We start from the raw sequence: 27,274 nt of genomic DNA on the forward strand, positions 1-27,274 counted from the left end.
GTACCAGCCAGGAAAATAACATATGGGTCATGCCAGTTAAAAACCCAGGTGGTAACTGGTAAGTGGGTGATTCAGAAGGACCCACTTGTGAACTGGTGCAGTTAGTGAAGGCAATAATCCAAAGAGACCAGTCCAGCCCTGGTCAGACATAGTTACTTAATTATTAGGATTATTGTGGATGTGCATACTGAGCAGCATATGCTGCAATATTTAGGTTGGAGCTTCTTAGTATTGTGGTGGGAAGTATGCCTTAAGTTATTTAGGAGGTGGCATTTGTGTCAGCGGGTGGCTCGGACTGTCAGCTGGCACTAGGAGTGTAATGTGGGCAATACCCTCCTGCAACCTGTTGTGCACTTCATGTAAATTGTAACACTGTAATTCCAGATTTGTGAAGAACGATTTATCACCCCTAAGGTTATCCAGGCGCTGGTGGCCATCAGTGAGATTAAGTGAGCTATTGCCCAGAGTCACACGATGATGAGTTAAGCTGCAGTCGGCGATCGAACCGCGAGCCCTGCGCTCCGGAGTCAACCACTGTGGCCGCTGCACTATGAATCCTGACTGTTAAATCCCGAACACTTTTCATGCTGGTACTAGTAGTTTGCTGTTTGCCTATAATACAGTATGGGTATACAAATCATAGCATTAAAAGTACACCTGGTTATTAAAAAAACAAGACTTGTAATCAATAGTGATTCATTTCTGGTGCTTTGCAGTACTTTCAAGATCTTTTTAGAGCTTCAAATTGCTTAAAACTGCGTCATTTCTGATATTCAATTCATCTGTTCCCATGCACTTGATTGCTTGGTTTTACTCGCGACAAAGCGTCATTCAAGTGTCTCACATTTAGTCATTGATTGTCACTCGTAAGTACACTGACACCACGAAAATGTCACACCTAAGCCGTCTGAAACCTTGGCAGCTATGCGTTTTGTTGTAAAGGAAGCTACAGAGTCCATCTGTACATGTAGGATACTTCTTTATTAATAGCTTGGTTCCAACATAGGTGGTCAGGATAGCAGGAGAAGATAGATGGTACAAAGATAGCCCCACCAGGAGCAAGCTCCTTACAGCTCAGCCTGAGTAGACCAACTGACAATCTCACCCAGAGAGGCACTCAGGCATTCTATGATGTCATGCAACATACTAACAGAGCAGTACAGTGGAGAATAGCTGACAAGTATTTTACTACACATCCTCTTTCCTTAGGGAACAACAGAAGTAAAAGTAAAGACAAATACGATACCCCAATAAATCTTTAGCAAGAAGGTGCAACAATGAGGTGCACATATCCACAGGTGTATTGCATGAGGTATCATGAATTTCACTGGCATGAACAGAAATGTGTTAAGATGCAAAAATAAGTTAAACATTAAAATCGCAAACAACATTACTACACGCCCCATCCCCGTCCCTTAGGGAAAACACAGCAGCTTAGATAAAAACACTGCAACAAAGAAGGGCAGTCACCCACACAACCTCCCCATACTCGGGTACACCACAGGGTAGACACCCTGTTAAACAAAAGTGGGTGTAAAACACAGACCCTTGGGAGAAAACAAAATCCCCAACAAAGAGATACAATAGGGGCTAGATACACTCTAGATAACAAGAAGAGTGCCACCACAACAACAAATATACTCCAGAGAGCAAACACTCTGTAAAGAAACACGAGGTCCCTTGGTAGAAGGCATGCTGACACTTAAAGAGGTCTAAACACTAAAGAAAAGCTTCCCACTCAAAGTTGTACAAGCGTGAAACCCTTGGCCACGAATTCCACGCAGGTAGACTTCGACCGGAGCATGGTGTCCACATGAAAGGAAGACCCAAGATAACATTAGGAACCAACTAAAAACTTCACCAGGAAACACGACAGGGTACTAACCCATGAAAACAAAACAACCTCCCCTAGACAGGGTACACCATAGGGTACACGCACCCAAGAAAACTGAAAACTAAAATAGAGGCATTGTTTACCCCCCATAACCTCCCCAAAGAGATGGGTACACTACAAGTTAAACACTTTACAAAACCACACGACTTCCCCTAGATAGGGTTCACCACAGGGTAGACACCCTGGAAAACAACAACACCTCCCCTAAATAGAGTACACCACAGAGTAATAGCTCCGGAAAATAACACAACCTCCCCTAAATAGGGTACACCACAGGGTAACAACCCTGGAAAACTGAAAACTAAACTAGAGGCATTGCCTACCCCCACAACCTCCCCAAAGAAATGGGTACACTCTATGTATGAAGACTAATAAATTAAAGGCATTAACAACCCCCACCACCTCCCCAAAGAAATGGGTACACTCTATGTACAGAGACTACGAAATTAAAGGCATTGACTACCCTCACAACCTCCCCAAAGAAATGGGTACACTCTATGTATGAAGACTAATAAATTAAAGGCATTGACTACCCCCACAACCTCCCCAAAGAAATGGGTACACTCTATGTATGAAGACTAATAAACTAAAGGCATTGACTACACCAACGACCTCCCCAAAGCAATGGGTACACTCTATGTACTGCGACTAAATCAGGACACCCACCTTCTAATGGCACGCTACACAGGAATAGACACACCCACAACCTCCCCCAAAAAAAGGATACATGCTGCGCTAACATAAAAGGGAAACGGAGTGCCACTAAAACCTCCACCCGCCAATGCATATTTCATAAAGTTGTCTGCGCAGTGCCCACCAAACCAGGAGCGCAGTACTTGCCCCTGCCAGGATAGACTATATGAGCTGCGGGTCCATGCATTGTCTGTTCCGCTGTCCGCACAACCACCACAGCACCAGGAAAATTGTTCTTGCTCCAGCTTAGACAGGCAACTCCCCGTGGACCTTGTCGGGAGCGTAGTGAACAGCAGCATGCCAGATCAGGAAGGCAAGACCGAGCACCTCAAGGAATATGAAGTCATCGCTTGGCTCGAAAAACGCTTCTCACCTCAGATCTTCTGAGCTCCCTGGCTCTACCTTCAGAGGAAGACGACCTTCATAGAGAATCGCGCTGTTACCGACTTCTTAGGGACAACGCGGTCTCGCAGCCCTCTTCTAGCGTTTCCTGCGAGACTACGCCATCCTTCAAAATAATGTGCTAAAGCCAAGCACAAGATGGCGGCACGTTTTTTGACGCTGGGCCGGGTGGCTCATGGCACGCATGCACTGGAAAGCGTCCAAGAGCAGCTGAGCAGATGCGGGAACGTCGGAAGAACTTGGGGTTTTGTGACGGAGGTAAATGCGTGCATGCTGGTGCTCGCGGCGAATATTAAAAAAAAAATATTCAAAAATTGCGGGCAGCACAGTGAACGGCTACACAACCAACTGTCTCACCTCAGAAAATGGCACTTCACAGTAAAGCCACACACAGCTTAACAGATGTCAGTTAAAACGCTCTGCTTCGCGTTACAGGAAACAGTGACCGATCAGATGGCTTGCGCAGCTTGCCGATCTCCTCACAGAGACACTTAGACATTATTAGGCTTGTCCTGTTACTGCTTGCGGCCAAGTCATTCCTCAGTAATCATTCGAGCAGAACGTAGTAGAAACAAGCCCAGTCACCGATCCAAAGGGCCTGTGCTGCATGCAGCTTCCCCAAACAAACACAGTAAATGCCGATTTGCTCACAGCAGGATGCTCAGACTGTCTAAAAAAAAAAACCCTGCCTTCCCTTTTTAAGTACAAGCTGCTCTCACAATAAGATTTTGATGGCAATTCACTGAAGGTGCAGACAAGTCACGACACTTCCAGGCAGGCTGGGGCTGAAATAAAGCAAGGGGACACCGCAGGCTTGTTGCCAGAGAGACTGTTCCCTCCTGAACTCTTACAGGTGACAGCAGGCTCCAGTGATGTGAATACAAACGCCCAGGCTGCAGGCTGTCCAGATGGTACAGGACACTGGTGGGGCTGGCCAGGGCGTTACCTCCAACTCTCAATTGACGTTTTGAAAGTCCTTAAATGCTTGTCCTTTAGTTCCTTGGTTGACCTTTTCTCCTTACTACACACATAGGTTCAAAATCGTCGCCAAAATTGTTGTAAAGGAAGCTACAGAGTCCATCTGTACATGTAGGATACTTCTTTATTAATAGCTTGGTTCCAACATAGGTGGTCAGGATAGCAGTAGATGGTACAAAGATAGCCCCACCAGGAGCAAGCACCTTACAGCTCAGCCTGAGTAGACCAACTGACAATCTCACCCAGAGAGGCACTCAGGCATTCTATGATGTCATGCAACATACTAACAGAGCAGTACAGTGGAGAATAGCTGACAAGTAATTTACTACACATTTTCACATCTCTTTTATCACCACCCAGAGCTAGCATCCTGTTGTATTCTATCTAGTGCATATTTCTATGTTTGCTTTTACCCACATCCATAAAGGCCAATTATTCCCATTCAGGCAGGAGGCTACAGATTTTTTAAGCAGTAATGGCTTTATTTTGGCTATTGCCCGCCTGAAATTGCCTCTTTCAATGAAAGTAAATAGGAAAAATTATTTTCCTTCGAAAATGTTTTCAAAATCTCCTTTCGCTATACTAATTCACCACTAACCCTTTTGGGTTCCAGAGTAGAGTGAAACTCGCTGGAAAAGCACTTCGACGCCTCGTCAGGGATAGTGAGCGCTACATAAATGCAATTACACTACAATACAACACTTTTCTCTTCTAAAATGTGGTCGTGTATGAGCATGGCCGGATAAGAGCAGCTGCAACACTCCGACGCAACCACACCCCCTATTCTAAATCGCGGGTAGCCGCAGCAGGGCCTTGTCACAAATTCGACCGGCTGTCAACGCCGTAAGCGGGTTTACTGCTCGACTCTTGATTGACTCAACCAACATTTTCCATAAAATAGATGAAAAACGCCGGCCTGGGGCCAGCGAACAGGTGTATGACGGATGCGGCAATATTTTTCACACCACCGAAAACGCGTGCAGAGTCCACAGCCAATTAACACATGGAATTCTGTGCAGCGCCCTCGGATTGGCTACGGTTCAGCCAATGCTCCAAGCTAACGTAATTTTCGAGTCCCGCCCACCACTTGAAAACTACATAAGACAGACATTGCGATTGGATGTCGAGTAACCCGGAAATAATAAAACAACCAACTATTATTTTATTAAAGAAATCGGATGTAAATTTTAATCCACGGACTGCCCATGTAAGTAGTAGACACGTGGTCACCTTAATGTTAGGGTATTTGTATCTCACCCTGCTTTGTATACCAGTTGCTCCCTGCATTCAGATATGGGGGGAGGGGGTGCCACTGGGTAATTGCTCCGCAAAGACTAGCGATACAGCACGCCAGAAGTGCTCAGCCACAGAGTACTTTAGAGCCATTTTGAAAAGTTTATATAAAAGGGTTATAAGCGCTTAAATGATGTTATTACAATAATATGCAACTTTAGTGCTTGAATAGGACCCCATTTATGTGCTGATTTATTTTTGAATTAATATTGTTGATGCATTTCTTCCTTCACACCATATATCTTTTCTTGCCTTTGTTGTTTCGTATAATACGATTATGGCTTTTCATCTTGTTCTGTTTGCTTTGTTTCCAGATTTAAAGTACACTGCTTTCGCAGCTGAGGTCTAAATGATTCTATGTGAAAACGATGTAAATAAGTAAAAATAAAGAGTGCAGGTGCTCAGTACTCAACCCAGTCTGCAGCTGAGCTTCTGTTAAACTAAACGAGTATTTCTGCCGGTACATGCCTGGTCCTAGTCTGTATCAATAGCTCTGCGTTAATGTCCCTGTTTTTCCCCGTTATTCCTCATGTATGTCTTGTGCTTCTGTATGCCTTCTGCCTGTCTGGAAATTCGGGCAGAGACCGCAAGTCTTCACGTAATTAAATGTAAAGTCTTCTAGAAAAAAACACAGGGTCTCGTGGTTTAAAGACAATGACCTTTATTCCTCAACCCTGTACGGCCGACTTCACCCATCCACCTCTAGTTCCAATGGTAGAAGCAGGAGTATACGATTTAAGGCTGAGGGCTTACCAGGCATGACTGACCAGGAGTCTACTGGGGTGGCGTATGTGTAGGTTAGAGGAAGTCAATTGTTATCTTGTTAATACGGTGTACTTTGTGGTGTTAGTATAACAGCCAATCCGTGAATCCGCCTTTGCAGATGGTTCGGTATGCCAGCGGTGACTCGACTTATTTGGAGGCTTCTATGGAGCATCGATGTTCAGTCACCCATGTGAATGTGGGCCATCAGAAGTATGACTGTGTATATTCCTCTCTTGGGTCATTGTTAATGTCAAAGAATTGTAGATGAATATTTTTGGTATTTGGTAAGTGAGGCTAGATGACTGTACCACATACATTTAATAAATTAATAAATCGGTAGACATGCCCATTGACTTACAGACCTATGTATGTATATAGCAATTGGTGGAAACAAGTGTTGGGTGCCGTAATAGCTAGCTATCAGTTCATCTCAGACCTTCCGATTTCCAGCTTGACCAGCCTCCAGTGGCGAACTGTATGATAACCTGGCACAGTTACACGCTGGTAGAGTGCCTGGACTCAATGATTTCCCGGCTGAGTTCTGGCGCCTACTGTGGCCACAGAACGGTCCTCTTTTACTAAAGGTGTTTCAAGAGGCCTTGAAAAAAGGAGAATTACCCACGATCTTAGGTCCGCCAAGATTGTGGTATTACCAAATCTGGGCACAGAAGGCACTCGCTGCGGAGAGTTTAGGCCTATTTCGCTCTTGAACTCAGAATTGAAAATTTTGGCCAAAAAGTTGGCCACCCGCTTAGTGGGCGTTGTTACTCGGCTGGTACACCCCTACCAGTCCGGGCTCATGCCCCAGCGCGCTACCCGGCTTAATCTGCGAAAGGCTCATAACACAATTGCCTTAAGTGGGGTCCAGCATGGACATAGAGCCCTCCTATCTTTTGATTTTCAAAATCCTTCGATTCGGTGGACTGGGCGTTTCAGTTCAACCTCCTGTCCATGTTCAGCTTTGGCTCCAAATTTATACAATTCGTGTGACTTCTTTATACCAACTTGGTAGCATGGGTACAGGTCAGTATTCTACATTGGGCTGGTTTCCAGTAGAATGAGGCACCCGCCTAGGGGCCCCCCTATCGCCTCTGCTCTTCGCACTGGTGATAGAGCCCCTGGCGGCCTGTGTGAGGGTAAATTTGCTCCTGAAGGGCTTTTACTAGTCCAAGGGGGTTTGCGACAAGATCCCGCTCTACGCCAATGATGTCCTCTTATTTTTGGAAGACCCAGATACCTCAGGTCCCAGAGCACTCCAGATCTTGAATATCTTCGGATCTCACTCTGGCTTTTTGATGAATGCGCAAAGGTCAGTGGTCTATCCCATCCTTCCCTGCCAGGCTGCCATACCATGGTCTGTGAGGTTACAGGTCCTCCCCCCTTGGGTTTAAGTTCCTGGGTTTACGTCACAGCTGACGTGACCCGCTCTTATGAGCACAACCTGGCACCTCAGTTGTTGGGCTCGGACGAGCTGTCCAGTTTCGATCAGCTCTACCCCTATCTCTGCTGTGGTGCTCGGCCATTTAAAAAATGTTTTCCCCTGCGCACCTACTCTATCATCTACAAAACCATTACTTTCCGATATTCAGCAACTTTTTAAACAACGTAAATGTGCAGATCCATTCACTACTCTGGGGGGGGGGACAGAGTGCCTCACATTGCTCTTCGGAAAAGCTGCTGACTGGCCCTGGAGGGCAGGTTGGCCACACCTGACATATTCCTTTACTACTGGGCAGTACATCAGCTGCTTGCGAATGATTGGTGGTGTGCAGGCTTTGCAGACCTGGCATATGCAGCGGATGGGTGGCTGCTGGGCGAACAAGATCTTACTCACCTGCTGTATGGTGAAGCTATTCCTGCGACTGTGCATCTCCAATAGCACAAACTGTCTGACATATGTGAAATGTTGTTATGTAATGTACAGGACCCAATGGTGGGGGTTCGGACAGCATGGGAGGGAGATTTGGGCCCACTAGATGACAATGACTGTAGAGAGGCAGTGGACGCCCCCAGTGAGGCGATGATAGCATCCCAATTCCGTTCAATCCAACTGACAGTGCTCCACATGGTTTACTATACGAGAGCCCGACTTCATAGAATGGGCCTTATCCTGACAGAAGACTGCCTACGATGCGGTGACCCGCAAGTGGATTTACCCCACAGGTTCTGGCATTGCTTGGTGTTCTCGAGGAGCATACTGCAGAAACTTGAGGGAGTACTGGTATTGACTATTCCCTGGGATCTTAAACTTATTCTCCTTCGCATTACAGAGGCACGCGCTACCAGAGGGCGCCTTTGTGCCTGAGATTAATTATTGCCAAGAGAGACATAGTCAGGGTTTGGAAGGAAGCGGAGGCCTCCATGGCAGAGGCATGGACCAAAGTATGGGGCTTGAACGTCCAATATACCTGTCACAGGGTTATCCCTAGAAATATTTGAAGATATGGAAGGACTGGTCGGAGGGCAGGGGGGTCCATTTGGAATCGCACAGAGACAGGCCCTGGGCGGCAGTTAGAACCAGCGATCTCAGAATTCAGTTACTTCTATTTTATGGTCTATGAAGATTGAACATGTCTATTTATTTTTTGTGTTATAAGATGCTGATGTATATGTATGCCTCACTTGGCGCACTGTTATTGCTTATTATGAAATCAATAAAATTGTTAAAAAAATAAAAGCACTTTTATCAGCATGATGCTTCTCTTGTCAGAGCCTGGTGCCTCCCCCCCCCCCCCCCCCCCCGGATCAATTAAAAGGCCCCCCAGGTGGGTCCGCACTGAAGTTTGAAGACCTTTGGTGTAGGGGCTAAAAAGAGCCTCTAGGGATCCCATAAGAATTGGGAGAGTTTCGAGATATTGCCTTCAGTCATACCAATGTGAGGCTGATTGGATAGGAATGAGGTGAATCACTTTAGGGCAGTACTCATAATCCCGAACTCTGGTCAAGTAGGGATAGCAGACATTTGTAATCCGTTGTATTGAACACTACTGTGAGTTTGAGAACTAGGAGGCAGAAGCTGCCACCATCCAGCATTCGATGGGCATTATCCAGAACTTTAGTGAGGTACTTTCCATGCCATAGCCCTTTCTGAACCCTGATGAATAAGTGGTAAGGAGGTTTCCTCTATTAATGTAGACTGTTCGCTGTAAAGCAACACAATTTTCCATAGCCTTGCCCAGGGAGGGAACATTTGATTGTGTCAATAGCTTGACTCCAATTGCATGTTAGTTTTTTTTCTTCTTTTCTTTCTTTAGAAGGGGGGTGATTTGAGCGCATTTTATAAACTCAGGAAAATCTCTTTGGCTAAGAGATGCATTCATGATTTTCCATCAGTGATCAACAAAGTAGGAAAAAAATCATTGATGATCATAACTGATATTGCATCTTTGTAGTCAGCTGGAGGATTTACAATTAATGATATTGGTATGGTCTTCTGTATTGACTAGTTTGAAGAAATATTTGACGTCTTGGGCGCTCTGTGGAGATGTTTGCTGCTGGGAACACAAGAGGCATGGATGTGGAGAATTTTAGAGAAATAACGTATCCAGAAATTGTTTAGACTTTTTGGCTGGTCTGATGAAGCTTTGACAATTGGGGTGATGTTGGCATGAATGAAATGCAAAAAGAACAATTGATAGACAGAATGCTGCGCAATGTCAAACATTCACCCTAGCACAGAGATCTGGGCCTAAATCCATCGTTTTTGTGTTCCCCATGCCATTCAAGTTCAGACCCAGACACATTCAAATCAGTCTTGACCCTGTTCCCCAGCCCGAACTGCCAGGCCAGGTCCTCCTTGGACTGGAAACAAGCATCCTGGGAACGGTTTCGGGGCATCACCCCTCATCAGCCAGACCATCTTGAATCCAGCGGCATAGAGAACGCAGGAAATGAACATTGTTCTGGCTGATTTGTGGGCTGTCGATTTTGAGGATTGATTTAGTTGGAATTGAAAAAACATCTGTTTTGTCCAACGAAATGCTATGGTTGTAGTTTTGGCTCTAAACTTAGGGGAGGTTGAAAGTATCCATTTGTTTTCTAGCTTATGAATGTATCCTTTTTAGGTCGAGGGACCGTCCGGTCTGCCGAAGGCAGAACCGGAAGTCCGGAGATTTAATGATTCTTAGAGTGGCTATTTAGCCCGCCTCTCTTTTTGCTTCTCCTCCATTGGCTGGCTTCCTAAACGGAGGCCAGCCATTGGAGGAGAGAGCCATCCCTCCAAATAGGCTCCGTCTTTTTCAGATTCGGGGGCGTGTTCCGTGCTCTTCTTTCCACTTTTTAGCCACTCCCCCGAATCTGAAAACCGTCACTGCGTTTCTCCGAGGCATTTCTGCTTCGCCTCGGAGAAAGGCAGTGGTGTGCTTGTTACAACTTCCATTAATCAATGGCCTCCGTTGCAACTTCGACAACTAGTGACACTGTGCTGCTGTTTAGACTGCAGACCTTGTGTGTTTCAGTTGCTGGTGAGTCTCCGAGAGCTCAAGAGGGGGTGTAGCAGCTGCAGGGTGTCCAGGTATGAGACGGCTGGGAGTTAAAAGAGAATCCGGACATCGCACTGTTTACCGTCCAAGAGACAACATCATTTCCTGTAGCTCCTCTAAATAGCAGGTTCGTACTACGGGGCACTGGGGTAAAGCCGGAAACCCGCCAGGCTCAGAGGCAGGCGGGGCTGCAGGAGCCATCAGCCGGAGATCTATGTTTGTTGTACGTTATGGGTCTGCTTCCCATGTGGAACCAGGTGAGAAATCTACAGGTGTGATGATTGAAACCTGTGGTGTTACAGTTTCCACTGTGTTTCTGTCCACTTGTAGTTATTGCTCGTATTTTAAGCGTCGTAAGCCCCGTTTGGCAGTTTCTGACAGGTTTTAGCGACCATATTTGCCGCATTCCAGAGTTTGGGGGCTCTGCATTTACCAGCATTTCCGCTGGCGTGTCAATTTGCATTTTCTGCCCACGCATGTTCTTTCGAGAATTATCCAGAAACTCCTCTAGGTGCTATCTAAAAAGCGACATCCGACTGCTCGGCGTGGATGTGCCTGGAGGGATTCAGTTTGGTGTGTTGTGATGCACGAGGCTCTTCGCTTGCACCAGTGCCATTGCCCAAGCTGATAACAGCTTGAACAGACAGACAGAGGACAGACAGGCAGATCTATAGAGCTGGATCTTGCCAGCGCTAAAAGTATATAATTGACAGCTCACCGGGTAGAGGAGGGGGTGGGGCTTTGAAGGAGCGGAGCTTTGTGTCAAGAAGATAGCTCAGTTGGGTAATGCATCTGCTGCAGAAAACTGTGCGAACTTCATGAGTATCAGGAAAATGGAAAAAAGTAACACATGTAGTTAGCAGGAAGGTGAGACCAAGCGTAGACAAATAAACTATCATTATTAATTATTATCCAGACAATCCACGCGATTCACTAGCTCTGGACAGCTGCAGCCAGAAAAGTGAATGTCTGATTATGATGAAAGTATAACTGTTTGCAGTTTCTGCATGAAATAAGAGCAACATCGATCTTTAAGGTGCTGCTACCCTGCTAGTGGCGCTGATCGGAATGCTGACTTGAGCTGTGGACTCAGACCACTCTAGTTCCAATCTCGGCGTTTCCACCTAAAGGGAATTATCCTGGGCAAACCCTCCTGTCTTCCTTCTTCCCCGATCTCTTCCCTGCCAAAGGGCAATCAATGTATGCTTCCAAAAACCACATGAGGGGGCGATGGAGGGGAGCGGTGGGTGTTGGGTGTTGGGTGCTGGCGGCGCTTTATAGCACTTTGGACACGTTCCAGTACGAGGAGGGAGGGGCTTTGGGCCCAGGGTGCGTAAACCTAGCTACAGAGGCACAGACCCTGTAAAACAGCGATCTGCTGTTAAAAACGTCTCATGCTAATGCCTTCGTTTTATGCGCACCGATAATATCTTTTTTTGTTGCTTGTCATTATATCATCCGACACTGTAGAAAAAGTGAAAGTAAAGTGGTTTCTTGCCGCTATTATTCCCCACGCGATGTACTAGGATTTCACGGTATGGAATCTGGTCTGTTTCTAGGTCTCGGCTTGAAGGCTGCGCTTGCGCAGTCTCGATCCGAGATTTAATGACTTGGAGAAGAGGGGCTTGAACCCGCCCCTCTTCTCCCCTGTTCTCCATTGGCTGGCCTCTTGAATGCTGGCCAGCCATTGGAGAAGAGGTCCGTCATTCCGATTAGGCCCCGTCCTTTTCGGATCGGGGGGCGTGTTTTTTTCAGAAAGTCTAATTATCTCCTCCAGCCAATGGCAAGAGGAGATAAAGCAAAACACGCCCCCGAATCCGAAACCGCCACTGCGTTTCTCCGAGGCATTTCTGCTCTGCCTCGGAGAAAGGCAGTGGTGTGCTCGTCCGCTCCCCCTGCTCTCGGCTCCCTCGGTGCCCCTGTGTCCGGCGGCTGCTCTGGTCTCCTCACCCTGTCCTCTCCGGAGCTGTGTGCAGTTAGCTGTACATTCTGTACAACTCGACTCTCACCTGGACCGCAGGGCGCCTAGTCTGAATTCAGGAGGTATGTTCCTTTCTGGTAGTAGATGTCTAAGGCAGTTGCTTTAACCCACTGAGCTAGCTAACCGGACAGTTTAGCAAAGGTTCTAGTAACAGGCACTTTAGTAAAACAATGTAAATTCTCCTCATAGAGGAGGAGCATGAGAGGGGCGGGGCGACGATCGGAATCGCACTGTTCTCCTGCAGCCACTCGAGGAGGCTTTGGAGGGGCTGTTTGAAGCTTTTGTAACCTGACTCCGGGGCCGGCCAGAGATCCTTTTCCGTGGTTCTCCTCCTGCCGGCCAGAGGTGGAGCCCACCCAGTCCCCTTACACTCACATCTTCCCCTCTGCTGCAGAGGTGCACTACAGGGGTGCGCAGGGAGAAAGAGGGGGCGGGAGCACGGAACAGAGTGGGAGAGGGGTCTTTGAAAGAGAAAGGGAGGACTGGGACAGGGTGGTCAGAAGAGAGAAAAGTGAGAGATAACCGGGAGGAGAGGGGCGGAGAGTGCGGGGTCAGCCGCAGAGAGTGGGGCAGGGGGGCTCTGTGAGGGATGCTCGCTGGAGGGAGACCCCTGCACGCAGGGCGGTGCTCCTGCTGACCGGAACCGGTGAGATGACTTCTGGGAGGGGGCACAGGGCACAGCGACCCAACCATTGAACAAAGCCTTTCTGGGGCCCCCCTTGTACCACAAACTTCTGGGCGTGAAGTGCAAGTCAACTGTTGGGGTCTTACTTTTTGAGGAGACCCCCCTCTTCCTGTCCTACAAAGGACCCCCGCAGATCGGCTGCCTGCTAGGAGACCGTGGCCCACGTCTTGGGGGTACTCGTGGGACAGCCCGCCTGGAAGGAACCCTGCCCCCTACTGCTGGAGCCCCCAACTTCCACTGACAGTCGCTGCCCTGCTGTATCCCGGGGGTAGCGGGGTGTCCGGTGTGAATCTGTGAGATGTGTCGGGGGCTTGCTCTGTGGGTCCAGGCGCTGGGACTGCTCTGTGCCCACCGGGCCCTGGCACAGCCTGGGGACCCGGAAGCTCACCTGAACATGCACTACTTCGATGACAACGGTGAGTCTTCCATGTGGGTGTCTGTCTACCTTTTTAGATATCCGCCCTTTCGGTCTCTTTCCCTGTCTGTTTCTGTCAATGTCTGACAGTCTCTGTCTATAGATCCTGCCTAACCTCTCCGGCCTGCCTGTCTCTGTCTACATTATCTTCCCGTTAAGCTGTCTCATTTCGTGCTCTCTCTTGTCTGTCTATAGTATCTGCTATTCGCCTTGTCATGCTCCGTCTCGCAGAATTCCTGTCTGTCTCTGTTCTGTGTTTATCGGCTGTTTTAGCTGCCGCCTCTGTCTCTTTTACCAAAGGCCACTAGAATGAGCAAATCTGCTACCACAGTGTTTTCCTCTTAATTATGGGTTTGACTGTGCATCAATCTATAAGGTGAAATGTAATCTGTCAAATGTGAGCATGAAGGAAAACTGTGCATTTTTGGAATATGCCCAGAACTGAAATTAGAAATGGGGGTTATGTATACTTCTGTAAATATGAGCTTAATCTATAATATCTGGTGACTTTGCAGGGGTTTTGCAAAATGTGTGTATTTATGCACATTGACTTGGGTTTGGTAGGCAAAAATGTAGCAAAAACAATTGATAATATAAATAATAACAAAGATTCTTCTGTTCTGCACTGCCACACATCTGTTAAAATCAGTACCTCACGTGTGTAAGTGGGCTTATTGCAAAAGGCAGGAAAGGCCTAAAACACATGGCAACATCAAGATTTATGTTTTTTATTTGAGAGAGATTAGGCTATTGACATTGTAAATAACAATGCAGTTTCTTTAACCCCTTCGATGCTGCGCAGATTCCGCCGCTGTGCTGACGGAATCTTGCGCGGGTGTGGTCATGACGGAATGGTTCCGTCATGAGCACAGCTCAACCGTGGGTCATGACGGAACCATTCCGTCATGAGCACCGAAGGGGTTAAATGTTTTAAAAACAAACATAAACAAAAATGTCATGAGCAATGCCAATAGCTCTAACTTTAACAATGCCGAGACCATTGCATTGTAAATGCTTGTTTAACACTGCGTGTGTGTGCGCGCACCCCCTCATGTGTTTCTTTCCCACGGCAGGGAAGCCCGGCCAGCCACTTTTTTAGCTCCACGCGCCATCTCGATGGGAAAGGTCAGGTTTTAAATTCTCCCCAGGGTGTTTGCGTTGTCTGCTGTGGAAATTAGCGTTTTATTATAATTTACAAAAAATGTTGGCTTTGTCTTCTGCATAGCACAACAGCTCCCTGTGCTTCAACCCACTGAAATGTCAAAACCTAGCGCTCATGGAAAAATGAGCATGCCTGATATTAGGCGCTATATTTAAAGAAAACGGCTCGAGCTTTTAGAGCCGGGAGAGAGTAAACCCATTGCAATCATTAAACAATAGCTCATCGGCCCCCCCATCCCCCTCAAAGTGCAAAATCTGCCACTGTGTAAATAAACGCGATGGGTTCAACTAGAATATGGACAAGTGTTACATTTAAAAAAAATCTAGGCAGACCAGACCCTCGAGAGAAAGCGAATAAAGGACTTCCACTGCACGTTGAAAAGCCAACTTCGGCTCCTACCAGAGACAGGAAGGAGAAGAGGGCAAGCGGGTGAGACAGACATTTAAAGAGGCACCGCTTTTACCTGCATGTTTGCTGCTACCTTTTGAACCCTCGTGAGAACCCTGCAGCCTGCGCATACTTTCAAAGGATGGCCCTTTAACTTGTGTACATTCCCACGTAACCCCGACAGCTGGTCTGCTCTACATTCCACTGACAGCATGGGAGGGAGCAGCCTGGAAGTGGCTCATATGGACACGGCTTTGCACGCCCGCCCTCCGTCACGTGTGTGAGCCTTGCCTCTGCATAAGAAGCTGCCATGGAAACCAAACAAGGATGTCTCCTCTATTTACCAAACCATGTTAAGAGCAGCGTCTGGCCAGTTATTCTAATAAAAAACAGGATATATTTTGCTCTCAGATTTGGATCTGGCTCCCTTCAAATTATACTTCACTTCCTGTTGTAAAAAAAATAATTACTCATGAAATCTTAATCTTCATAGAGCCTGTTGAGGGGTTTGTCAGTTGATCCAGCAAAAAGTAAATGTGTTAAATTTTGAGGTTACTGTGTGTGTGGGGGTGGCTCTGTGTGTGTGGGGGTGGCTCTGTGTGTGTGTGGGTGGCTCTGTGTGTGTGTGGGTGGCTCTGTGTGTGTGTGGGGGAGGGTCTGTGTGTGTGTGTGTGGGTGGCTCTGTGTGTGTGGCTCTGTGTGTGTGGGTGACTTTTTTTGTAGGTGGCTCTATGCGTGGTGGGTCTGTCTGTCTGTGTGTGGGTAACTCTGTGTGTAGGTGGCTCTATTTGTGTGTGGGTTGCTCTATGTGAGTGGCTCTGGGTGTGTGGCTCTGTGTGTGGGTGCAAATGCAATATGTCTCGCATTTAAGAGTTATTAAGCTATTGACATTGTAAATAACAATGCAGTTTCTTTAAATGTTTTAAAAACAAAAACATAAACAAAAAAGAATGTCATGAGCAATGCCAATAGCTCTAACTTTAACAATGCCGAGACCATTGCATTGTAAATGCTTGTTTGTTGTTAAGTCAGAGGAAACCTATGGTTGAGTGGGTCTTTGAGTTAGTTGCTACAGCTTCATTGGAGCAACTGTGTCAGCTGCTTGAGTGGTGAGGTTGTTGTATGGACCAAGCCTTGTATTCATATTGTAATTTTGGAGGAGAGTGGGCATTTTTGGGCATCTGTTGAGTGGTTTCTGAAAGATCATTTCCATACTTTGTGCAGTTAATGTTTAGAGGTAATGAAGGGATAAGGAGAAGGATCAGCAAAGGTATGGGTTAATGGTCCAACCAGTCGATCTCAATAGGACCCCTGCTATAAATCACGGCAGGTTTGGAAATGATGAGATCCAGAATCCAAAATTTGTTTGTGAAGAGAGGAGTACTGAAGATCACCCATTGAAGTAAGGGGCTTTGGGGTTTGAAAAGTTTCCATTTCTCATTTCCCCCAGTGAATGTTGACATCTCCTAGGTATATTGTTCTGAGGGAGCATTTGGCCCATGTAGTCTGAGTTTGCAACTGTAAATCTATGTTGAGATAGCGGAGTGTTAAATAATGTATAAGAAGTGGGTGTAAAATGGAGAGACCCAAATTACAACTTTGATGCATTCAAATGTGAAAAAGAATAATCTTGCAAGCATTTGATGGCCATTTTGTGGGTGATTGCAGTGCCCCCGCTAAGTTAGGATTGTCTGTCCTTGCAAATTGTTGTGTAGTTTTGAGGAACTAAGGAATAGGGCATTGGCGTGGAGTTTTCATTCAGTCAGGATTCGGTGATGCATAAAAGATCGAGATCTTTAGAAGTGATGAGGTCAGCAACATCAACATTGTAAGCGTTTGCTCCTGTGGGGTTGTGAAGCATGCTAGTCAGTTGATATTAGCACAGTGTTTTGGAGTGACAGCATATAGTAGATGTTAGTGGATGAGATTGGCTATCCTTACTACCTTTTTTATAGGTTTGGAGGAGAGTAGGAAGGTGTCCGAAACAAGCTATCAAGAAATATTGTGCTGCTTCTAGAGTAGATACATGCTACAGGTGAAGTGAAGCGTATGGAGAGAATAGAGGAGGGAAAAAAATGAGGCCTTGTCTCAACCGCAAGACACAGGTGGAAGCGTGGAGATGCGTGATGGGGCAAAGTTTTTCAGGATAAGAACGACACTCGCCTGTAGGGGTAGGATGGACACAAAAATGTGAGTAGGCCTTCAGGGCTATTTAAGAGGTTAGGAGAATTAGCATTCCAGGTGGGGATTAGGGGGAAGCTGGGTCTGAATGGGCTGGGACAGAATAGAGGAAGAACTTTGGAATGAGGTGCAGTTACCACCTAGTAGCCTCGCATGGTGGAGTAACTGAATGAATCTAAAACTGGAAGAGCAAAAAGGAAAGTAGAATGAAAGGAAGAATAAGGAGGAAGGTGGCAGAGGAATTTTGCAGCGGAATGAAGTGATGTGAAGCAGTAAAGTACTATCTGTTTGATTGTTACTAAGCCAGCAAGACCTTATACACTATCGGAGAGCATATTTATCTATTGTACACTTGTATCACGCTCCTGTAGTTAGATACAGCTGCTTCAAAAGGCATGGGAGGAAACAACAAGTTGTTGTTGTGGGGAGAGGGGACAAAGCAGTTAAACAGATAGGTCTTGAGTATTTTTTCCTGAAGCAGATAAGGTCACATGTGTCCTGGAGAGTATCTGACCGTTTCTGAAAGCAGATGGCAGATACAAGAAGCTAGAAGCTTCAACGTCCAAGCTAGTGAAATCTTGGAAGGTCCATCAGGGTGTTTTTTATGACTCGATTGGTCCGATGTGATAATTAGCCCTCATATCAATATTTGTTCCCATCTTACTTTTTATATATTTGTTTTAATCAAATGTCTCTCCATCCTATTCCTATAATATAGAACCTTATAACCTTAACCGATAATTATCCTCGCGCTAAGCACGCCTAGTGATAATTCTCGCCGGCCCTTGCTGATATGCCCCATGATTCCTAGAAGCCAGTCTACAGGGATCGATGCCTGTCTGAATTTCAACATCCTCTCAAGCTCAGTGCCTCTTATACATTTAGAAATTTCATCTGGTATAGTTTTTAGCTTTTGTGCTTCTAGCACCTTTTCAGTTCCAAATAATCACTTTTATGTCCTTTAGTACAATTTATGACTAGTTCTAACATCTAACTTGACTGACAGAAATATATTCTGTTACAGATACTCGCAGACAGTGACGATCACAGTGGAGAGCGTTGGCAGCTGAAATTCAGGATCAACAGTCTTCTACAGGTAAGTGTTCATTGGAGTCGCAACCGACACATTAAGCTGAACCAATCCTGATTACCTAGTAGTTGAGTGTGTGTTTGTTTTACAACCATTGCCTTCGAAAATGGCAGACATAATTTTGTAATCTCGCTCAGCTAGTTGTTTTAAGATTACTTGTGTATATTGCTTCATGTAGAAGACAACAGAGACTTGATAGTCTCACAGGACTAGCTATATCAAAGTGTCTGAGGGAGATTGCTTCATAAGTGAGTGTGCACATGTGGAATAACAAATGTGTTTTTTCCTGCTAACGGGCAGGACACAGCAGCCAGCTTCTACCTCCATTACTGCACCTTGGTGGTCCAGTTTTCCCACTGCACTGTAATGCAAATGTCCATAGCAGTACCCATCTTTAAAGACCACAGTGTCGGCAGTGTGCCTGAATTCTAGTGGTATTTCTCGTGAAATTGTCCTCGTGAATGGGGGGTATAGGTTTGTGAAATTGGTTCCCAGCACCATTCCTCTCGGTCCAAGCCATTCTAATATAACCAGTAGTAAACTTGATTCCTGATCATTTTAGAAACCAATATGTGATGTATATCATATTCTTCCTCTACATATTCTTCCTCTACATGTATCAGTTTATTGGAATACTATTGAACGATTGATTAATTGAGAAATAATCAGGAAGGAATTATATAAAGAATAAGAAATAAAAACAATGAACTCAAATTTATTTTGTGCTACAACATTTATTTGTTTATAGTATGTAACATTACTCCGCTCCTTTCTATTATATTTCCAATGTTTTGTATTTAAGTGGCTTTAACGGTGGGCCACTAGGAGTGAGCAGGAGACCATTAATTGTAGGTAAATGACATTATTACACTAGATATTACTCTCTGGTGCACACATAGCTGTAACCCTCATCGTTGTATTCATTGTATTAACCAAAAATAATGTTGCATTGGCCTTAGTTATACCTGGGTGTCAAGTTATCTTTGATTCATGACAACTTGCTGTTGCAGGTCAGTAGTTGGCACAAATAGAGCCTGATATTGTGAAAATGGATCTGCCTCTTGAGTTATTTGTGCTAAAAAGTTGTCAGAAGGGCTAGTGAAAGTTGCTACAATTGGAACATTTACTGAAGGAGTTGAATTGGACGCTAAAATCAGAGGTATTTCAGGTTGCTTTTCTTCAGGATCAATGACCTATATGGGCACAAGCATTAACCTGGGCCACTTCATGATGCTAAGGTCAGTCGCAAAAGAATAATGTCCAACTCAATTAACATGGTGTTAGAGCCTGTGCTGATTTAAAATACTGTTGGGTTTCAGTGATCTATCTACAGGGTGACAAGGCCTGTTCAGGCAGAGTCTCCATTCTTCAAATGAACACTTGATGGCCTAAAATTCCTCATCCTTGATACTGTAATTCATTTTACCGGGAGCGAATGTACAAGAACAATGTGCCATTGGGTGAACCTGCTCTGTGCTCTGAAGTATTTAGGACAAGATTCCTCTATGGTGTAATGAGAAGCATCCACTTCATCAAAAAGGCAAACTAGTATTTGAATGACAAAACAAATTAACTGTCGTGAAACAGGCCTTTAACCTTTGATAGGCAGCACCAGCTTCTGCTGACCATCGAAATGCTGTTCATTTTCTCTGAGAAGTTTTGCAGTAGTTTGAACAGTAGATGAACCGTTCTGAAAAACACACCTGTAAAAATGAGCTAATTAAAAACAATCATTGATAATAGCTAGAGTATGAGGTCCAAGTTAATTAACATATTACTATTTGTATAGTCTTTCTTGAGTATAAACATAACACAGGGCTCCTTATTGGTTTTTTCATAAATCAGTGGATTGATTTATTCAAGATCTGTTCCTGAAGTTGCGCACTGATCCAAATATCAGAACTAAACCAGGCCAGCACGTGTTTCATGATTTTATGGTCGCTTCATCAAGTCCAAAATAATTCAGAGTATCTGCATGATTAGATGACCATATTGCAACATATTACAGACCAAGATGACCAAACACCAGTATTCGAGTAGGTTAGTAAGTTTCAATGACAAAACCGGCTTTGCCAGTGCTTGTTCTCTGAGACCTACCAGGTCACCACTGTAAGGATGCCTGTAAGAACTCCAATGAAACATCATAGTGTGAGAAAACTTCGACTTTATGGCCACGACACTGACAGAATATAGCTCTCCAACCCTTATGACTTCCTTTGGCAGTGTCTACTTCCCGCACACATCAGCAAGGGCCAAGTTGTGAAGTCACTGCTCCGGTAATGCTACCTCATGCCATCTGAAAACCTCCTCCTCAGACTCTAGTTCCTTCTGGCACACCAATACTGTCCCTGTCGCTCCAGTGGAGACAAAAATAGAAGTCCACAGTCCCAAGCATGTAACAGTTATGGACTCTCTATTATCCATTAGCTATCGAGCAGACAGGCAGAGAACTGGAGCACCTCTGAAGCTTCAAAGTATGTGCAACCATCTTGGACCCGGGGTAGTGCTGCCTCCCCACGGTCTTTGCACTTGAACTTCTGTCTTCTAGGTAACGTCTGCATAAACGCTAGCGCTCAACACGCCTTCCGTCCATCAATTGTGTGTCTTTTGCAACACGCTTTCCTGGTCATCCTTTCATTCTGCTCCGACAGTGCTGATGCGTCGTGACCTGAACACTTCTTTCCTCCTCATACACATCATCTAACTCTCAACATAAAAGGTCACACCCACAAACACTACCCCACTTTGCAATCTTGCCCGGTAAGCTTTTGCAGACTAGAATAGTGCCACAACACCACACTAGTGTCAACAGTGCCCTATATCACTACACTGAAAATGAGTGTCATGAGTGGATCAGAGCCTTATGCAGGGATGTGGAACTCCTATATCCCAACACCCAGGACATATTATTTGGGATCAAGGACAACACGTTTTCATGATTATTTTGCCATAGGGGCAAGTAGGCCCAACCCCATGCAGCACAAATCTTTTAGCTTTCAGTTAACAGCACCGCATTATGTATCAGGGAAGGGTATATTGTCTGCAGTTCAGGTAATAATTGTGTCTATATGTTAATGCTGTTTGAACTTGTATTCATGGTTCATTAATGCAAAGCCTCTATTATTAGGGTGAATGCTCTAAAGAAATGTAAACTCGGACTGCACTACTAACAGTGGTTTGAGTATACACTTTTGCAAAGCTTAACAATATGAGTCTATGTATAATGCTCTCAGAATACTCTCTGATTAGTTGCAGATATTTGCAAAAGCTTAAAAGCAAGATTGATGATTCCTTGCTTTTAAAATAAAATGGTCACTTAAAAATGCAATTAGGAAAACAAAACTTATTGCTAAATTGCTTTGAAATTTTAGAGACCATTTCTTTGAAGCATCATTTAGTAAAATGTGTTGATGCTTGCTAGTATTTTAAAAAAATATTCATAAAGGAAAATCAGTGTAACCAGTTTCAACAAGATTATGGGAAACATAAAAATAAACAAGCGTTGGCAAAGCCAATAGGTCCTACATTGGTTATCATCTTTTTGGTTTATCAATGTGTGTCCTGTTTTGTCATGGTTTTTTAAAAATGTTATTGTCGTGGGAGCTGCCGCACCCTCACCGTTATAACAAATATTGGCATAAAGCCGAAATATTTTTTGGTCTCTAAAAGCAGCCATTGCCACAGTAGTCCTTGTCGCTAAAAGAATATTGGTTTGATGCCAGTATGCTCCTTGTAAAATAACAGAATGCTGCCACTCACAGTGAAGTCAGCTGATAGAGAGAGATAATTTTTTAATAAAAACAAAAGGACTTAGTTAACACCAGACCTAATTAGGGGCCGAATTCTTAAAGTCACAAAAGTGTGCCCATGATATATGTCCTTGCGTTAATGCTGATTTACGGCTTTCATGAATGCACAAGAATCGTACTTCTACAAAATATTTGTGACCTGAATTTTAGCATGAGCAAATATGCACGTGTAGATTTGATCATGCAAAGATCTCTTACAAGTTCACTTTCCCTCCAACCCCTTTTTTCCACAGCCACAGAAGAAGTTTTACTTCTGCCCTTGTCAGGAGTAAATTTCCAACCTTTCTGGTGAGCTGGTGAAAACTCTTAAAACATGCAAGTTAGTAAGTTTGCACATACTTAAAAGGAAATCCAAGCCGGGGACTATTGCTTACTGCTACCTCTAACTCCAGTATGTAGATCTATGGAAAGGTGGCAAAATAAGGCAATTGCTAGTATTCAGACTCTACTGTTGTACGAGCGCTGGCATGATCAGAGATGCTATTATCAGAGCTCTTATTATAATGAGATTGCTGCCATAATTTGTCGCCGTACTAGATGGCACCGAAGAGAGAAGTTGATTTTTTAAATTTTTATTTAACAGGACAAGTATATTTATTAAGCAACCTGGCCCATGATATTTTATTAAACTCCACCCCCTGTCAGATCTTGAGATTGTTGGCATGCAAAATCCATGTTAAGTACCAGGAAATTCTGAGAAGTCTTTTGTCCTATAGATTGTCCATCTCTGAAGAATGAAATACTGGTCATTCATGCTTAGCCATGTTGTATATAAAGCCAGGACCTCGCATATCGTAGTTTTAGGCAACTTGCCCATGATAAGTGGAAACATCTGCATTAATTTTTCTGAATGATGGTCGTTCTGAAGATGATGATGTTCACTCATCACAGACGCTTCCTATGTTCATTCTCTGCCTCCCTTCGTAGGAGCCTGTCCAGAGATGGTCCTTGCTGCCACCTGTGGCTGCACAGCTGCCAATGACCTTGAGAGGGCAGAGAGATGTGCTCGGTGAGAATTTGCGATGGTGGAGATTTGGACCAGTAAGTGCAGTTCCTCCTCTGCTGGCTTGCTGTACTGCCTGACTTAAGAGCAGGGTGTCAAGTTGAACTACCGCTCCAAATGGCGGGCTCATCTCTAGCATCATAAACCTACATACCAATAGACCCGATTCAGAATGGAGAGTTCTGGTTTTTGAAGCCAAAAATTGATTTATTTTGGATGGCTCCCATCTGAAATTGCCTGTGCTCAACAGGCGTCAATGGGGGAAGTACAGGAGTATTATGATTTCTTTGAGCGTTCACTGCTATGGTGAAATTACCTCCGTGTGTGTTGGGGACGCTTCACGTGGTGTCGTATGTAATGGAAACTTTACCAGGCCTAGTCCATAGTGTACCTGTTCTCCGTATATGGAGATTCTGCACTACTGCTACCAATGCTGTAGTGTTCGCCATACAAAAGCCGGAACTGTTGGTTTTGTCGGCGTCCCTTTAATGTTGCCTTTACAGACTGTTTCCCAAACTCATTCAAATTCATTGGATTGTTTCAATATTAGCTGCTAAACTGTCACTGACCAATGGAGATCTAGTAAAACTAGCTACTGCTCCATACAAGTGCTGACCAGACAGAAAGAAGCAAATGGCCTTCACTCTTAGTATGGTGGGAACCAGCATCAACCTTGGTCTACACAAACCAGGTCTGCCTTCTCATGAATAAAAAGCATTAAACTTCAACACCTTTAGTTGCTGCTGGTTTTGGTTGGCCGCATGCCGCTGGCTCGGGTTCAGGTCAGGTGTTGCCATCTGCAGCGTCTTTTCTGCCCCCCAGCACCAATTACTCAATGAAAACTGGTTCCAAAACCTATTCAATCCCAGTTTTGTCTAACCATTAAAATGGCTGGCCTCGAGGACACAAAGATTGCAGGTTGGGCTTGTAAATCGGCAGGTCAGGCATCACTTATTTTTAATGCAGTGCTATCCCACACGTTAATTCTTTATGTTAAATGTGCTTCCCGGAACAGGCAGTTTTCTCTAAGCAAATTAACAAGCTATTCCCCACCACACCAAATTAGGCTACTTATGTTATATAGTTGCTCCTTAAAAATCGAAATTGCACTATTTCTTTTCAATCCGCAATTTGGTATAGGAGCATCAAATTGTGTTGTAGGAGGGAATGGTAACTTTGGATTTGGGTCAGCCCCTTACTCATAAAGGATGCTTATGTTTTTACTCTCTTCCCTGGATAATTCGATTTGTGTCCTCCCTAGTCTTCATTTATTCTGCATTTAGTTTTCACAGTGCCCTGATTGGATGATCTACCCAGCAACTTCTAACGTCAGACCTTGCTTTCCAGTGCGTAGGAGGGACTATTGCTCACCCTGCTCCCCAGTCCCCTATCTTCCTCCAGTTTTCCCCACCTGGCCCCGACTAGCCGACCTCCTCTTAAACTGTGCCCCAGCCAAATGTTTAAAAAAAATGTAAATTAAAGTCAGTGGATAGCTTAATTAAAATGCTTTTTGAAACGTTTCAACATAGCCACCGGCTTACGAGCATGCGGACTCACGTGAGTATACCCACAGATGGTTTTATTTTATTAAATGCCAATCAAAGATGGCTGTCGCAGATGTGTGTGCATCCCACAGCTATCTTTGAACAGGTTTCATTAATATAAACAAAAATGCATTTGATGATGGCGGATGTGTATGCATATATTGCAGCCATCTTTTAATGCATTTAGTAATTAATGTTTTACAACCCTTTAAAAAATGGCCCCCTCAAATGAACGTGCATTCACTGCGACTATCTGAGACAAAAAAAATCATTGTGAAAGCCGATAGATAGCTTTTACTGCTCCTATCTATTTGCATTGCCAATGCTTGTTTGTTCCCAACATGCAAGCTTTGATCTATTTAATTTGATGGATTTTCAGTTCTTTACGGCAGTCTGTTCAAGGACCCCTTGTAATGAACTTTACAAAATGCTAGACATGCAGCCTCTGTTCTTCATTACGTATGCTGTAAAAGTTAAGCAGAGTTTTATTTCCTTGCCTTTATTTGTGGCGTGTTGAAGAAATATACAAACTCCTTCTCAGGGGTCTCACTGATACTTAGTCCATTCAAACCAATAATAAAGAATTTGGCACAGAAGCTGAAATATAAAATTAAATTTTTATTAAACTCAAATGAGTGTGACTACGTCACACAGAAGCCGTAGCAACTGAATGAGGTAGTCCATAGAATGGTCTTACTTCACGTCTTATATACTCTTTATCCTGCCCCAGGCATGTAAGGGAGTTGTACCAATTACATTCCTAAACAAATGGAAAATCTGGAGGGTCAGCAGGTGAGTAGCCTTTGGGGTTTTAGCAGGATATGGGCAAAGCATTATAATTACATAGTTCACAAAGGTTAATCTGATTTAGATGGCACTGCAGGGCATGGCATGATTACATGTACAGTATCTTGATTGGCAATCTCAGACAAAGATCGATCAGGGAAATTGGCTTTGCGAGGTCAGTTTCAGGTGAAGAGGTCAGTTTCTTACAGTTCATTCCAGAGTCAGAAAGAAACCTAGTTAATGTATACATAGACTAAGAAGGCCAGGCCACTTTGTTCGCCAGGCTACCTTCACAGGCCTACGTGAGGGCAACACAAAATGGTGGCACAATAAAATGGAGTCAGTCTCGAGAATTACAGAACCTCAGACCCTCCTTTTGCCATTACGTAGGCAATAACCTAAGACTCATGTTAATCTAGGTCTATATCGATATTCATTAGGTCGTCAAGGTGTTGCTGTAACATCATCTTATTATTCTCTACTTCTCTCGGGACAGGTCTCCGAACACACATAGTAGCACAAAGACTCACTTCTGGTGGACCATTTTTGGATGCTAGAGGCGGAGCCACTTCCTCTTCCATGGCAATTCAGTCAAATGAGAACTTAATTAACATTTACTTTATACAATTGCACTGGAATCGCTTGTGCAACTGTGCCCAAAGTCCGTTCCAAGCCTCTCTGGCAGGCTTCTATCGTCCATCAAATCTGCTTCCATTGTCTTCTTCCGCATTGGGCCTCTCGATCATGCCTCTTCATGAAAATAGTACTGCTTAGTTGGAGTGCCCTCCTGGAAAACACTCACAGCTCACTCGAAAGTCTCAATATCTTAAGGCAGTGCACCAATATATTTCCTTTGCGGCAGGCACTAAAGAGATTGTGCTCTTCGTTGGTCATGGGCGCAGATCATCTCGTGCAGACCCAAGTACTATTAATCGGAAAGAGCAACAGACTTTCACGCTCAGCAACACTTTCAGGCTCTAACACTCGCTATTCAGTGTCAGAGGATGTTTGGGCTGCTCTTTCATTTACTTTTCCTTTCATCATGTAGTGCCTTAGATCCTCCGGTGCACTGCCCTTCCGTTGGAGCAAAGAAAAGAGAGGGGTTGACCAAAACACAGGCCAATGGGCTCAAGGGACTGCACACTGTCAGAGGTTACCAGCACATGACTGGTAGAAAACTGAAGCCTCAAACCAGCCCTGCTATCAACAACAGGGATCCTTCTCTTTCGCTCTTTTACACTGAAACTCTGGTTTTGTGATGTCCAATGCCGTCTGATGGAGCAAGTACGATACCATTGATGGCGCGCTGGCGATCGCTGTCCAGCCTTGCTACTTTCTGGGTGCTGGGACTGTAGGGCCAAGACGTCCGCCTTTCATCTGTAGCTGTCACTGATGGGAATTAGGCTTAAATCAATGTTCTGCAGGTTATTATGACTTAATTCCCGCAGAATCTAGTGACGTAGGAAATGTGACACAGTTGTTGGTTTCCTTCAGTTTAGTATAAAAACAGTTCATTGTATTTAACAATAGGACTGCAGGCAGGTGGCCTGCAATCTTCAAGGGAGTGGCCAGAAGCCATAGGACAACTCTGGTTTAGAATGCACTGTCACTCTCATAAGATGCAAAGGCAAAGGCAGTACTTCTAGTCAAGGGGTCTCCAACGAGTAGCTCGGGAGCCACTGGTAGCTCGCCAGTACCTTCAAAGTAGCTCTCTGAGGTGAAGTT

The 27,274-nt window shown here is 44.8% G+C and overlaps 1 protein-coding gene across 2 annotated transcripts in view; it reads left to right on the forward strand.

Annotated features, from left to right (window-relative positions):
* Positions 1-5,078: 5,078 nt before the first annotated feature.
* PSMG3 (proteasome assembly chaperone 3) overlaps positions 5,079-27,274 on the forward strand; it is a 67,035-nt gene continuing 44,839 nt past the window's right edge. Inside the window, exons 1-3 of one of the 2 annotated variants that reach the window (XM_085629242.1) lie at positions 5,079-5,174; positions 18,342-18,413; positions 23,144-23,257. In XM_085629242.1, coding sequence (XP_085485368.1) covers positions 5,088-5,174; positions 18,342-18,413; positions 23,144-23,257 — 273 coding nt within the window. In that variant the 5' untranslated portion in view covers positions 5,079-5,087. The remainder of the gene's footprint in view (positions 5,175-18,341; positions 18,414-23,143; positions 23,258-27,274) is intronic. The other variant, XM_085629243.1, reaches the window with a different exon arrangement.

This window comes from Triturus cristatus, chromosome 10, assembly GCF_964204655.1.
Source record: "Triturus cristatus chromosome 10, aTriCri1.1, whole genome shotgun sequence".
Classification (NCBI taxonomy): Eukaryota; Metazoa; Chordata; class Amphibia; order Caudata; family Salamandridae; genus Triturus; species Triturus cristatus.